The 15,692-nt window shown below is 54.4% G+C and overlaps 1 protein-coding gene across 2 annotated transcripts in view; it reads right to left on the bottom strand.

Moving 5' to 3' along the window:
• The window catches only part of URB1 (URB1 ribosome biogenesis homolog), a 73,290-nt gene that overhangs the window by 20,736 nt on the left and 36,862 nt on the right, over nucleotides 1-15,692 (bottom strand). For both annotated transcript variants that reach the window (XM_065913737.1, XM_065913736.1), the window contains exons 20-29: nucleotides 15,174-15,416; nucleotides 14,122-14,301; nucleotides 11,886-12,744; nucleotides 10,873-11,074; nucleotides 10,027-10,210; nucleotides 6,706-6,764; nucleotides 5,022-5,215; nucleotides 2,677-2,787; nucleotides 2,339-2,402; nucleotides 158-329 (exon numbers count right to left, since the gene is read on the bottom strand). In XM_065913737.1, coding sequence (XP_065769809.1) covers nucleotides 158-329; nucleotides 2,339-2,402; nucleotides 2,677-2,787; nucleotides 5,022-5,215; nucleotides 6,706-6,764; nucleotides 10,027-10,210; nucleotides 10,873-11,074; nucleotides 11,886-12,744; nucleotides 14,122-14,301; nucleotides 15,174-15,416 — 2,268 coding nt within the window. The remainder of the gene's footprint in view (nucleotides 1-157; nucleotides 330-2,338; nucleotides 2,403-2,676; nucleotides 2,788-5,021; nucleotides 5,216-6,705; nucleotides 6,765-10,026; nucleotides 10,211-10,872; nucleotides 11,075-11,885; nucleotides 12,745-14,121; nucleotides 14,302-15,173; nucleotides 15,417-15,692) is intronic.

Genomic DNA, 15,692 nt, shown 5'->3' on the forward strand with positions numbered 1-15,692 from the left:
GCTGATGAAGCCGGCTGATGGGTACATGGGTTCTGTCTCTATACCTTTGCATATGCTTTAAGTTTTACTTATAAAAAGTGAACAAATCACAAGCAAAATAGCACTCCTATTTTACAGCGGCTAAAGCCGGATGGCTCCGCCCCAGGGCCCACCGCACCTCGGGGGGCAGCAGCCTCCGGTTCTGGGGGAAGTGGAGGATGGTCTTCATCATGCGGTCGCGATCCAGCAGGCGGAGGATGTCCCCGACGCTCGGCTGCTGCCATAGCGACTTGCCCAGGCTCCGGCACGTCTTCTGATGCTCCACGGCCGCTGGGCCCCACAGCAGCACCCTAGAGCCGGTGGTCACAGAGGTGATGATGGTGGAGACCACTGTGGGCAGCTTTGTTGGGCAACTGACATGCCAGGTGTAAGATGTTCTATCATTTAACCCTCATCGTAACATAGTGGGAAGGCAGGGGTGATGGAGAGGCTGAGGACCATAAGGGTGGGGGTGACACTGCTGGGGATGACGGAGGCCAACACTTGTGGAGGGTCTGCGATGTGTCAGGCATGAGTCTAAGTCTGTGTATTAATCCACTTAAACTGCACAAGAATCCCGGAAGTGAAAATCGCTCAGTCGTATCCGACTCTGCAACCCCATGGACTATACAGTCCATGGAATTCTCCAGGCCAGAATTCTGGAGTTGGTAGCTGTTCTCTGCTCCAGGGGATCTTCCCAACCCAGGGATCGAACCAGGTCTCCCGCACTGCAGGCGGATTCTTTACCAGCTAAACCACCAGGGAAGCCCAAGAACACTGGAGTGGGTAGCCTATCCCTTCTCCAGCAGGTCTTCCCCACCCAGGAATCGAACCAGGGTCTCCTGCCTTGCAGAAGGATTCTTTACCAACTGAGCTATGAGAGAAGCCCAAGAACCCCATGAGGAAGGTACTATTATCATCCGTATTGGGGGAAAGAGACACAGAGAAGATCTGGGAAGTTGGCCAGCTGGTTCCCCGCCCAGCTGGTAAGCGGCAGAGTGGGATTTCAAATCTGGAGAGCCTGGGTTGGACATAGCAGCAAAATCGTGGCAGTTCGATGATGCTCTACTTATATAAACCCATCCCCGTTCCCACACGGCCATGAGTGGACCAGGTCCGCTCACTCTGTGAGCCTGTGAACTACCCCCAACTCTAGGGTCCCCCATCTCCACTTTTCACACCACCGGTCGCTATGGGAACTGCCCAGTGAGGTCACCTTGCCTTCCTCCTGGAAAGGGACCGAACCCATCTGCACCGGGGGGCACCCTTGTGAACTTCGTGAGCCCTGAGAGGGGTTTTCTGATGCCGAGGTGGGGGTGGGTGGCCTGCTCACTCGTCACCCTGAGTGAAACCGCTCCTGGTTTCTCTCTTCTCCCTCACGTACCCAGGGGCTGTTTATTCCAGAAAGAATACAACTGATAAAGCACCAACTCCAAGGCTAGCAAGAGGGTGAGGCCGTGGGGTGGGGGGAAGGAGAGAAAATGTTTATTCACAACCTGGGTGCTCTGAAGATGGAGAAAAGGTTGTTTTTTTTTTTTGTTTTTTTTTTTACTGTTTGTTGTCTTTTTCTTGGGGGATGGACAGTGGGGGTGGTTAATATATCTTTAATCTTAAAAAAAAAAGTATTCTAGAAGGGAAATATTTTTTTCCCTTCCCTGGAGAGTTGTCCTGAACTATTTTTCTTGGCCCAGTCAGCTAACTTCCTGTCTCAGTACACAGAGCTCTTCCTTTGTACTGGGTTTCAAAGAGGAGACAAGAAACCAGGGCAGTGAAAGAGGACCTCAGACGCTCCTGTGAGCAGCTGAGCCCCGGGCCCTGCAGAGCCGGCCCCAAAGCTGTGCTGGCCGAGGAGCAAGCAGCCCCTGGGGACTCGGGAGAGACAAACACAGACAGACAGACACAGACAGACAGACACAGAGAAAGACTGACAGAAGAGAGACAGACAGCGCACACGTGCACACATGTGCACGGGGAGACAGTGGAATAAACACCCCGCCCGCACGCCCCACTCCTCCTGCAAACCCGTACCCAAGTCCCTCCCACCCAAAGGCCAGCACGAAGTGAAACGTTTTCAGAAAAATCAGCTAAACGACCCCCGAACTGGGAGTAAATCTGAGGGTGGGCCTGTGACAGACACGCACAGTCGACCAGCGGGGTGCCTGGCGCACATAGGCCCGGCCGTCGGGGACCGTCCTCATGGGCACTGGGGTGCAAGCAGAGGGGTCCCCCACCCGTGTTCACCCCCCGAGGCCAGCCCGGGCGTGCGGCGCCCCGTGCAGGGTCTTCGGGGTCCGCTGCTCGCGTGGCCAGCGGCACCCACCTGAAGCTGATGAGGCTGTGGCTGTTCTGTTCGTACGCCCGCAGCAGCAGTAAGATCTTCTGGTCTGAAGTCAGAGAGGGTCAGCTTAGAGAGCTTGCTGGTGACACCCCTTGAGGCCTCCCATATAATCCTGGCCTCCACCGGCTGGTGCCCATACCCCAGAGACATACCCCCGGGTCCCCGCAGCCCCAGGTCACACCGCCCGCTCCTCACATTCCTGGGCCCTACCCCCAGGTCCCCACGGGCCCAGGTCACACCGCCCGCTCCTCACATTCCTGGGTCCCACCCCCTGGTCCCCACACCCTCCTGGGTCCCACGCCCTGGTCCCCACAACTCACCCAGGATGCTGAGTGAGGCACCGTAGGCCCCAAGGAGCACCGCGAAGTGGCTGCTCGCGCAGACAAAGGGGCACAGCCGCACCACGCCCGCCATCAGGTCCACCAGCGCTTCTGTAAGAAAATGCCGCTGAGCTGCCCGCAGTGCGGGGCCGAGCAGGCGCAGAGTCCCTGCAGAGGAGGACGCGCTTCTGGGAACATAAATGCTGGAGACACCGTCTCTGGACAACACCGGGCTGAGAACTGAACCTAGGCCTTCCCTACGTTTCCATTTCTTTTTTTCCCAAATAAAAGTGCCTTGACAACCATCTCCCTTCCTCAGTCTTTGGTACCATCATCTCCTCAGTCTCCTCCCAAACTTTGAGCCAACAGATTTAAAAACCTAAATCTTTCTCTCCATGATTATGTTACCGAAATCTCTAGTATCTCCATTCTTGCCGGAAAAGGGGGACAGCCTTTTTACTTTTAGAAAAGGCAGAGGAACCAGAGATCAAATTGCCAACATCCACTGGATTATCAAAAAAGCAAGAGAGTTCCAGAAAAACATCTATTTCTGCTTTATTGACTAGGTCAAAGCCTTTGACTGTGTGGAACACCAAAACCTGTGGAAAATTCTTAAAGAGATGGGCATACCAGACCACCTGACTCGCCTCCTGAGAAATCTATATGCAGGTCAGGAAGCAACAGTTAGAACTGGACATGGAACAACAGACTGGTTCCAAATAGGAAAAGGAGCACGTCAAGGCTGTATATTATCACCCTGCTTATTTAACTTATATGCACAGTACATCATGAGAAATGCTGGGCTGGAGGAAGCACAAGCTGGAATCAAGATTGCCAGGAGAAATATCAATAACCTCAGATATGCAGATGACACCACCCTTAGGGCAGAAAGAAGAACTAAAGAGCCTCTTGATGAAAGTGAAAGAGGAGAGTGAAAAAGTTGGCTTAAAACTCAACATTCAGAAAACTAAGATCATGGCATCTGGTCCCATTGCTTCATGGCAAATAGATGGGGAACAACGGAAACAGTGACAGACTTTTTTGGGCTCCAAAATCACTACAGATGGTGATTGCAGCCATGAAATTAAAAGACACTTGCTCCCTGGAAGAAAAGTTATGACCAACGTAGACAGCATATTAAAAAGCAAAGACATTACTTTGCCAACAAAGGTCCGTCTAGTCAAGGCTATGGTTTTTCCAGTTGTCATGTATGGATGTGAGAGTTGGACTGTGAAGAAAGCTGAGCGCCAAAGATTTGAGGCTTTTGAACTGTGGTGTTGGAGAAGACTCTTGAGAGTCCCTTGGACAGCAAGGAGATCCAACCAGACTGATCCTAAAGGAAATCAGCCCTGAATATTCATTGGAAGGACTGATGCTGAAGCTGAAACTCCAATACTTTGGCCACCTGATGCAAAGAACTGCCTCACTGGAGAAGATCCTGATGCTGGGAAAAACTGAAGGCGGAAGGAGAAGGGGACGACAGAGGATGAGATGGTTGGATGGCATCACTGACTCAATGGACATGAGTTTGAGTACACTCCGGGAGTTGGTGATGGACAGGGAGGCCTGGTGTGCTGCAGTTCATGGAGTCACAAAGAGTTGGACATGACTGAACGACTGAACTGAACTGAACTGACCATACTGGGAACTTGGGTAATGGTTCTCTCCAATTCAACAGTTTATTACAATTGGCTCTGTAGTGATCTCTCACAGTTTGGGGATGTCAGCTCGTCTCTAAACAGGGTGACTTCAGGGGGACAGGACCCTTCAGACCTCTGCCATCTCCCACAGCCTTCACCATGCAGAGTAGGCGTTCAGTGAACTAGAGAGGAAGGAGCCGAAGCCGGGGCTGTAAGAGGCCCCAGCGGGGACCCAGCAACGGGGACCTTCAAACCCCTCACCCTTGATCAACGTTTCAGTCACCACATTCAGACATCTCACACAACTGAACAATTTCTCCCAGGTCAGACACCCCCTCCTAACTTTCCGTAACTCCCAGGTTTTAACACTCGCCCATGATATGGCAGAAGACCTTAAACCTGATTCCTGTAAGCCAGAATAGGCTCTAAAAAGAGGTGTGCATTTGCCATGTGACCTGAAGTCAGAGGAAACACTTCTAGAGCTTGAATCTGACAGAAACGAAGTGTCCCGCATCTCCTGCATTGGCGGGTGGATCTTTGATCACTGAGCCACCCAGGGAGCCCACAGGAAATGTCCGGATACTGCCTGGGTAGCGCTTCCTCAGCTCTGGGGACACGGGGGCGCCAAGCTCCACTGCACAGCTAGCTTGGTGGAATTGGAAAAGGAACTGTGTGTCTGGGCTGGGGCGTGGGGCGGGGCGGCACCTCGCACGGGGCTGTCTGCGGGCTCCTCCTCTGCGGCCCGCAGCAGGGTGGGCAGGAACAGGGAGTGCTGGGTGAGCATCATGTGGACCACGGGGAGCTGTGTCAGCTGCGAGCGCGTGGGGCTTTCCGGGGGGTACAAGAGCTGCACGGCGGCTCCCAGGGCTTCCAGAAACGCACGGTCCTGATACCGAAACCTAGGAGGCAGGAAGCAAAGGGGAAACGGCGTCACAACCTGTAAGAAACCTTTTTTGCTCAGCACTTTATTAAGGAGATCATCCTGCGTGCCTCAAAGCTGAGAATTCTAGAGCGCGCAGTCATTCACCATCACCAGCCGGCACGTGTCACAGGGAGCGCTTCTGAAAGCAAGGGCCGGACAGAGCTTGCTTCCCTTCTTGACGGTGCAAACGCCCAGTGAACTTCCTGCTGAGCTGAGCAGACTGAATAAAGATGATGCTCAGTCCACCTTCCAGGGCAGCCTCCTTCCTTCCTTCCAGCTCCTCAAAACGCCCCTCTGACGGCTCAGAAGTTCTCATCTTAAATCCCTTCAGAACCAATGAAGGAAATGCTAGCATCACGCTCTGGGAAAGAAGGCTTCGGTCATATGTGAATGTTGTTAAGAAGCACTGGGCACTCCGTGAGCATTCTAAAGACACAGACTAGCCAAAGACTCAAAGAAATGTCGTCAGGTCGTGAAGGCAATCCTGTTACCATTAACCTCTGACCTGCTTTCACTCATTTTCCTCTTAGTGTTTTTCCATTTCAGATCCATGAATAATTAGGGAAATTAGAGCCACAGTGAGACAGTGTTTCATGACCAGCTGAGTGCCAAAAAGAAAGTCTGACTGCATCAACTGCTGGTGAGGATGTGAGGACAAAATGGACTTCCGCTCTGTTACGACAGCACGAAAACCTTGGGGAACAAATGGAAAAATCTAGTGAAGCTGAAGCCGTGCCCACACTAAGAGCCAGTGAGCGCCCCCTCGCCCAGAAAAACCCGGCACCTGGGCACAAGGAGGCATGAGACATTCACTGTCAGGACGGGAGGGAGGAGGGAAGGAGAGAGGGGAGGCTCTGTCCATCAGCAGGGGACCAGCCAAATGAATGGGGCACAGTCAGAAGACAGAATGCTCCCAGGCAGTGGAAAGGAAGGACCGGGATCATCTCCACCTACCGAGCGTCTCAACAAGGGTCACTCGAAAACTTCTGAGTGCACAAAAGGGACGGTAAATTGATACTCTGTATACAATGTCAAACACGAAAAACACTGTGGTTTATTGTCTAGAGATATACTGACACGCAACCAAAGTGTTAAAAACACACACAGTGCCATGACAAAGCTCAGCCTCAGAAGAACGACACTTGGACGAGGGAGGGAAGAGTCCATGAGGACAGACAGAGAAAACTGTCAGCCTTTATTAGATCTGGGTGCTACTGTATTACTCTTTGCACACCTCTGGCTTTTAAAAAAATACTTGGTTGTTTGAAGGCTGCTTCTCCCGCCCTTGTTAGAAGCACACGCGTAACACGGGGCGGGTCGTCTCCCTCCCCGGCACTGTCTCGTCTGCCCAATACGGGAGCAGCACCAGCCCCATCACCTCCCTTCTGCAATAACAGCTCCGACCGCACCCCAGCCAGGACACCCACTGCCTTCCTGAGCCGCACCGAGAAAACAAATTCGACTTACTTGAGTCCGGTCTTCACAAATTTCTGCCAATCACCAGCGTCAACTTCATTAAGTGAATTCTAGGAATAAAGTAAGTGAGAAATATGTGTAGAATATCTGAATTAATTTAAAATAGAGGACATGGGATTTAAACTACAGCCCTTCAGTAAATATAGAATACAGGTACTGAAGCAATTCGCAAAAGCAAGCAGTCCTTTTTTCCTTTGACTTTTTTAAATTGTTATTTCCACTAGTAGTTCGGTCATTTTATTAGATATCTATGGTCACCAATGACCGAGAGGAAATTCCCGAACAGTCCTGTAACTTCCCCTTTGTCCACCATTCCGAACAGCACCAACTGATTCGCAGCACACACACGGGTGTAGCCACATGTGACTGCTTAAACACAAGAGTGAACATCCACCCAGGGCAAGACCACTGCGCCCTAACAGGCCTGTCAGAGGTCCACAGTCCCTGCCGTGGAGACAGTCTCCGAACAGGCTCTGTTATGTTACATCAGAAGACTGGCTGCTCTGGGGGGAGAGGGGACAGACCAGGAAAAAGCACGAGAGAGCTTTCTGGAGTGATGACAGTCCTGGGTAGGACTCCAGGGCACAGGGGTATGTACTTGCCAACAGTAAGCTACACACTTACGATCTTATATTGCACAAGATGGAAGTCACACTTCGATTACAAGTGAAGGTCTACGGGGATGCTACTGACAGCGGGGTGGCTGTGCGTGCGTGGGGGTGGGGGCACCCAGAAACCCTGCACTTCCTGTTCAGTGGTGCTGTGAACCTAAATCTGCTCTAAAAATTTTAGTCTGTTAAAAGGGGGGGGAGGAGAAACAGCAAAGCCTGGGGGAGGGAGGGAGGCGTGCCCGAGAACACAAATCTCTGCAACAGCACTGCCCCACACCCCCGCCTCCCTAGCTCAGCTCCTTCCAGGTCTCGGGACTGCTCCTCCTCGCCCCTAGTTCTGCTGTGTTGGGTGTTGGGTTCTGATGTGTCGTAAGTTCACAGTCTTGTAACACTACGCAGTAAGTCTAAAATGCAGGTTATAAACTCCAATACCTTGGCCACCTGATGTGAAGAGCTGACTCATTGGAAAAGACCCTGATGCTGGGAAACATTGAAGGCAGGAGGAGAAGGGGACGACAGAGGATGAGATGGTTGGATGGCATCACCAACTCAGTGGAGATGAGTTTGAGTAAATTCCGGGAGTTGGTGATGGACAAGGAGGTCTGGTGTGCTGCCATCCATGGTGTCCCAAAGAGTTGGACACGACTGAACTGAACTGAAAGTCCTTTAACAGAACTGCTCAGGCACTGCACCATGATCCACAACCTATGAATGTATTTATCACACTTAAAACCTTCCACCTGGGGCTCTTTTCCTGAGGATTCCTTTTTAAGTCTTGGGTTCAGTGGTGACACACCAGTCATAGGCTCTACAACTTTTAACACAACTTTACACCATTCAGTTCAGTCGATCAGTCGTGTCCGACTCTTTGTGACCCCATGGACTGCAGCACGCCAGGCCTCCCTGTCCATCACCAACTCCCAGAGTTTACTCAAACTCATGTCCATCGAGCTGGTGATGCCATCCAACTACCTCATCCTCTGTCATCCCCTTCTCCTCCTGCCTTCAATCTTTCCCAGCATCAGGGTCTTTTCCAGTGACTCAGTTCTTTGCATCAGGTGGCCAAAGTATTGGAGCTTCAGCTTCAGCATCAGTCCTTCCAGTGAATATTCAGGACTAATTTCCCTTAGGATAGACTGGTTGGATTTCCTTGCTGTCCAAGGGACTCTCAAGAATCTTATTCAACACCACAATTCAAAAGCATCAATTCTTTGGTGCTCAGCTTTCTTTATAGTCCAACTCTCACATCCATACGTGACCACTGGAAAAACCATAGTCTTGACTAGACAGACCTTTGTTTACACCATGCGTTGAGGAAAAACTCACACACTAGCCTTTGGGATGTTAATTATTTCTGTGCAAAAATGTAACACTAAGAATGACAGAGAGTGAAGGCCTGAAACAGCTAAATAGTTCCAAATTTTATGAAAACTCTAAACTCACAAAGCCAGGAAGCTCACTGAACCCAAAGCACTGAGAACCTGAAGAAAATTACACTAAGGCGTATCGACATCAAATTGTTTAAGCCATGTAAGGGAAAAAAACATCCTCCAAGAAGCTAGGGGGCAAAGTTGTCATGTACAGAGAAACACAGGTAAGAAGGTGAGGTCTCTGGACTTCCTTTATGGTCCAGTGGTTAAGAATCTGTCCGTCGCTGCAGGGATCACGGGCTCGATCCCTGGTCTGGGGAGATACATGTGCTGCAAGGCCTGAGCACCTCAGCGACCGAGCCTGCAAGTTGAGACTCCTGAGCCCTCGAGCCCACGCTCTGCAACAAGAGCAGCCACTGCGGTAAGGAGCTTGTGACCCGCGACTAGAGAGCGGCCCCCACTCACCGCCACGACAGAAAAAACCTGTGTGCAGCGACAAAGACCCAGCGCAGCCAATAAATAATTCACTTTTTTAAACGAGAGGCTTCTTGTCAGAAATAATGCACACCAGAAGACAGTAAAGCAATGCCTTTAAAATGCCTAGAAAAACTAAAAACTGTTAACCTGGAACCTTGTACCCAGTGAAACTTTTCCTAACTCATTCTGAGGCCACTATCGTGCTGGGTTGCTCAGTCGTGCCCAACTCTTTGTGACCCCGTGGACTGGTAGCCCGCCAGGGTCCTCTGTCCACGGGGATTCTCCAGGCAAAAATACTGGAGTGGGTTGCCAGGCCCTCCTCCAGGGGCTCTTCCCAACCCAGGGATTGAACCCAGGTCTCCAGCATTGCAGGCCGCTTAATAGCTGATCTGAAAGCTAGACGAGAATGTTACAAGAAAATAAAATTTTAAGCTTACACCCTTCATGGACAGATACACAAAAATTCTTAATATCAGCAAATCAAACCCAAGAGTACATAAAAATGGTAATATATCATGACTAAGTTTAACTTAGGAATGCAAGTTTGGTTTAATGTTAAAAAAGCAATTAATATAATTCATCTTATTAACAGTCTAACACAAAACCAGATAACCGTATTAGGGGGTACAACAAAAAAGCATTTTGACAAATCTCTACATCCATTTCTGACAAAAGATGGCTCATCATTTCAGAATTTGCTGTCCACCTGTCCTTTGCCTCTGAGACATGGCCCCTCTTATTCCCTGCTAGGTCAAACTCATGCCCCCAGCTTAAATGTATCTGTAAACCTTGGTTTGTCTATCTGCCTCCTTCCCTTGTGAATCTAACCAGGGTCTCTAATAAGAGACACCTACCAACAGTTCGTTTAACCTCAGCAGCATTTGCTTCTCCTGATCCTGGGTACCATCCTCCTGCTGGCCGCCACTGAAGGATGCAATCAGCCATTGCACACAGGCCTTAAGTAGAGTCTTTCTCCAGGCTTGCAGCTCTTCTGCCGACCCTTCCAGGACGGCTGAGATGGCGTCAGCCACGACCCAGCTGCAGCAGGAGACAAAAGTCCAGAGTTCGAGGCTTTCAGTATAACCCAACATCACAACGGGCCACAGAAGACAAGCACCCTGAGTCCGGGTCCCTACAACTAACTCGCCAAGCTTAGAAATCAGAGGCTTCACTGCCCCTTACTCAAACTTCAGAGGTATACCAGAACTTTATACGAGGAGAAATACTACTAACACACCAGAAAAAGGATATATTGCCCAGACTCTGTCTAATCAGGCTATCTCACCCTCAGCACTATTGACATGTGGGGCCAGACAATCCTTTCTCTCTTTGGTGGGGAGGGCCTATCCTATGCATTACAGGATATGTAGCTGTACCTTTGACCTCTATCCCCTGGAAGCCAGAAGCTAGACTCCCCAGTCCCATATCGTGACAATAAAAAAATATCAGACATTGCCAACTGCCCCTGGAGTGGGCAAAATCACCCCGATAGAGGACCACGGCTCTAAGGGACTCAGAACCACCCACTTATGGACATGGACTCGCTCCAGCCAGGATGCTGTTAAGACGGGTTCTCGGAGAAACTGTCTCCTCACTGGCTGACACAACCGCAGGGCAGCAATCGTCACGGTTTCGTAAGCACCACAGGGAAGGGGAAGCTGGGACGGGAAGGGCCATCAGACCGGTCTGAGCTTTCATACCTCGTGTGGCTGGCTGGAGTCTGCAGCAAGCTGGGCAAGCAGTCCATGAGGGCACGCAGGTCCTTGGCTCTGGCAAACGGGACCAGCTGGGCCAGGATCTGCTGTGGCAGCCCAGACTCTGGGGGCCCGTCGGCGCTGAGAAGCCTGGTCTGCAGCAGCGTCCACAGGGCCTTCCTCAAGACAGGAATGACAGCAGACAAAGCTGGGGCAGAGACGAACGGGAGAGGGGTCAGACGTCACGGCCTTGCGGCCTGAGCGAGGTCACACTGGTGGCTCGAGATGGGCCCTGGCAAGTTCTGATGCCATGGAAATTGACAAATGCTGCACACCAGTCTCCCCTGAGAGCCGGATGTTAAAACGTTCAGCAGCATGCCACTGGCCACCTGTCACCACTCAACCCTCGCAGGGACTGTTCAGCCCTGTGGGCCCCAGCTCGAAGGTCATGACGAGATGGTGAGCACCCAAGTCCTGACCTCACTCGGGAACAGTAGAGGGGCAGGGAGAACCGCAGGCCGTACGAGTGGAGGGCCTCTTACTTTGTAAGAACGTTTTTGTCATCGATGATACCATGCTGCGCAGCTCAGAGGCAGAGCAGTGAGCGAAACGCCGTTCATACATGCTGACAAAAAAGGATTAAACCGGGGTGACCAGAAAGTGCCTGAATCTGAGACCCGATGGGGGAGGAGAGCGAACCAGGCTCCGCTGAATGACTCTGCTCAGCAGGCTCAACCAATGTGCTGGACAGTGGGGAAAGGGGCAAAGGACCCAAGCAATTCCCTCTCCCCCTAGTGAGACCCAGACGGAGCTGCTCCTTCCTTGGCCCCCCAGTGACCACAGCCACTGCCCCAGCTTCCTCTGGGTAACTCGGAGTCGACTCGGGAGCTGGGGTAGACACCAGGGGGAAACAGAGCTAAATCAAACCCTGGAACGTGATGCTCCAGGGCTTAAGGATGGACACATGGGGACGAAGGGACATGGCCCTCCCGGCAGCCCCCAGCCACCCCTTCCCGTACCTTCTGTGGGGCGTGTGAAGCGTCCTTGCGTCCTGCCCTGCAGGTACACGTGGACGATGGGGAGGAAGTCGTCCGGGGCCTCCCGCAGGCGGAGTCCGGAGCCAGCCTGCCTGCACCAACGCTCGAAGCGCAGCTGGTGGGGCCAGCTGTGCCGCAGGAGCAGGGCGGCCACGGCCAGGGCAGCCGGCGTCCGCCGCTCCAGGCAGTCATCGAGCAGGGTCAGCCCGACCACGGGGACCAGCGCCGGCTCTCTCTGCAGAGCCCCGAGGAGCACGGCATCCAGCTCGGCCACGGCCAGCACGGGCAGCAGAGCCGCCAGGCCCCGCGCGTACTCAGAGGCCCAGAGGAGCTCCCCGCTCAGCGGCTGCTCCTGGGCGCGGCCGCTCAGCAGCTGGACCAGGGTCCTCCCGAGGGCGGTCAGCGGTCTCTCCTTCTGGGGGGGCTGGGTGGGTCGCTGGGTCACCAGGCGGGCCTCAGGCAGGCTCAGCAGGGCCAGGGTGACTTCCCGGAGCGGGGTGTCCTCCATGTAGGGGTGCAGCCCCCGCAGCGCCTCGAGCGGAGGGAGGAGGGTCTTCGGCGTCGGCGTGGCCAAGCTGGCCCTTGGGCTGCGCAGCTCGCGGAGGATGCTCTGGGTGATGGCCTCCGAGTACCTGGCCAGCAGCCCCAGCTGACCGAGGCTCCGCAGGGCCGGGGCACTGGCCACCAGCAGCGGAAGGATCCCCGAGCTGAGGCTGGCCGCCAGGAGCTTCACAAGGACCGGGCTGAGGGCGTGAGGCGGGAGGGCCTGCCGCTCCAGGGCCAGGAACCAGCCCTCCAGCGTGGGGTGTCGGAGGACGGCCACCAGCACCTCCTCCAGCGTCTGGAACACAGTCACAGGGCAGAGGCCTCAGCCACCGCCTGCCAGCGGCTGCCCTTGAGCAGGACGGACCGCAGAGGGCAGTTTTCCTCAGCCACCCCCAGCCTCAAGCTCGAGCTCCCCTGCCCACAGCACCCCGGCCCAGACCCACTCAGAGCTGTGACCCCACTAGAATGCACCCCCTCCTCTCGGGGACCAAGGGGCCTGGCCTGTAACTCAGGTGGTGCCCTTCCGCCCGAGACCAGCAGGAATCTGATGAACGGAGGCTGAATGAAGTAACTGTGCAAAGAAACTGCTCTCCACGGTCACCCAGGCTGGCCTGGGCCACGCAGAAACGCCGAAATGCGATTACGACCCGTCTCCTGGTTTCTCCCTAGCAGCCCTAGCCTCCTAAATTAATCTGGGCGAGGGACGCAGGTACCACCTGACCACAGGGGCAGGGTGGCCTCCGCTGAGAAGATTCTGTGGCTGAGGGAGGCGGGCAGGGCTCACACGGACCAGAACTGAAGGTGAGCCTGCGTCCACTCTCAGAAGGAGACCAGGCCCTCAGGGAACAAAGTCTGACCCCAGGACTGGCTGAAACCACTGCGCCGAGAGCAGCTGAGCATGCTCTGCTGCGTCAGGGAGGGTCTGATTCAGCCCTGCTGACTCGGTTCACAGCCAAGGACGCCACCCAGTCCCTGGGGACAGAAACCTATTTTTCTCCTTATTTACTCTTCAGGGAAGGGAAGAGGAGCCTATGAACCTGCCATCTGAGCTTTCCCAAGTGAAAACAGAAAAGCGCAGATGAGGAGTGCTGTGCCTGACGACTGGCTAACAGGTGGTCCTGCGCCCCGACCCCCACCCCACCCCAAAGCCCCCGCGGAGACCAAAGCAAGGGCGCCCGACATCTGACTCTCAAACGAGGAGCACGCCTGCTTCCTGAACCCAGTACAACATCTCAGATGGCAAAGGGTGCAAAAGAGTTGGTTGGGCCTAAGGTAAACAGCTGATTGCCGAGCCAGCAACAAGAGAAAGAGGCTCACTCTTCTCGGGCAGAGAGGTCGCTGGAAGTGTTCATGATGGAGGGCTGCATCCCTGCCCAGCCTTTACTCAATATAGGCCGCGACCCTTTACAAGGAAAAGATGCAGGCTGAGTTCTCAGGATGCTTGGGGCGCAAAGTGGGAGGGAAAAGTGTTTGCAGCAGGGGGTGTGAGCACCCAAAGCTTCTCTCGGGATGGGGTGGGGGTGGTGTTTAGTATCTCCTCTAGTGGCCTCGGCTTTTCCCTGCTTCCCTGCAGTGAACAGGCACTAGCGTCCAACCAGAAGTGGAGGGAAAACCAGTGTCTGTGACCTCCCAGGAGAAGGCCAACAGGAAGGGGGAAGGAGGGCGGCCATACCTTGTCGCTGGCCAGCTCCAGCGAGGCCACGGACTCCATGTCCACAAAGAGGTCGGACTCGGCCTGGGCGGCCTGGCACTTCTGCTGGTTCTGGGCGTCCAGCTGCTGGCAGTGGATGACCAGGCGCCGGAGGAGATCCAGGAGCAGCTGCAGCAGAGGCGGCCCCGCACTCCGGCCCAGCTGTGAGGCAAGACACACGACCCTCAGGCCTGGAAGGGCCGACAGTCACCGCCAGGTCCCCTGGGGCAGAGCGGGCGACGCTGCCAGAAACCAGGATCAAAGAGGGAGCCGGGGCCCAAAACGGCAACACCGACAACATCAGAGTCATGTCTCAACAGGACGGGTGTGCTCAGTCATTCAGTCGTGCCCAGCTCCTTGCGACCCTCTGTACTGTGGCCCACCAGGCTCCTCTGTCCTGGGATTCTCCAGGCAAGAGTACTGGAGTGGGCTGCCATGACCTCCTCCAAGGGATCGTCCCAACCCAGGGATCAAACCTGCGTCTCCTGCATTGGCAGGCAGTTCTTGACCACTAGCACCACCTGGGAAGCCGTCTTAATTAAGACATGTTCTCCTAAATCTTGATGAAACACATAGGTTTGTTTTGACCAAGATGAAGGGGAAAGGCCCACCCTAAAACCTAAGCTAAAACTCTGGTAAACCACCTCAGGGACAGAACGCTCAACAATGAGCCACTAAATTTAAACTCATGAAGGAAGACGGGAGGCCTGGCCATGATGCTGACCTGGTCAGCCATGGGCAGGGCCTTGTCTGGAGCCATCGCTGCCCAGCTGACCAAGTTCAGCTGCGCTGGGCTCCCCATCTTGAGATCGAGACCTCTGCTGCAGGGAAAAGGGAGCCAGACCAGCCGCCCGGGCGCCCGACCTACAGGCCCGCCCGGGGCCCTGCGCACTGGCCGCCACCCTCCCCACATGCAGAGCAAGCAGGGCAACAGCAGGCCCCGGGACGCTCCCCACACGACTATCAATTCAGACCCGATTGCAGGAGCCACACTCGCTGTGGGCGGCAGTACAGGGGACCGGGGCAGCGCTGACCTGGGCGAAGTTCTCCACGGCGCTCCTGACGTACAGCAGCAAGTGTTTGGCGGCGCGCAGGGCCTGGTGCATCGGGAGGCGCAGGAGGGCGGCCCGCAGCTGCGCCTGAACCCCCTCGTCCAGGAGCGGGAGCCCGCCCGGGCCCTGGCCTTGGTCCTGACCGGCGTAGGCCGTCTGCAGCAGGGAGGAGAAGGAGGGGACCGCGGGGCCCGGCGGGGCAGGGCTGCCCGAAGTCTGCAGTGGCTGGGGGGCAGCAGAGGCGAGAAGGACAGACGGATCAGCACGGGTGACATGCACGACAGCGGGGCGCTTCACAGAAAGTTACCCACTGATGCTGAAAACCATGCGATCCCATCAAGTCCAATACGCTCGGTCATACATGTTTTATCCTAGTGTGTGTTCATGTGAGGGCGCTGGGGAGGTTATTTACACACCCTGGAGAACCGGAGCCGCCCAGGACAAAGACAGGACTTCACTCAAACAGGAGTCACTGTGATCGATCCCTGCAGACTGGGCAAT

The sequence above is a fragment of the Muntiacus reevesi genome, chromosome 21 (genome assembly GCF_963930625.1).
Source record: "Muntiacus reevesi chromosome 21, mMunRee1.1, whole genome shotgun sequence".
Lineage (NCBI taxonomy): Eukaryota > Metazoa > Chordata > Mammalia > Artiodactyla > Cervidae > Muntiacus > Muntiacus reevesi.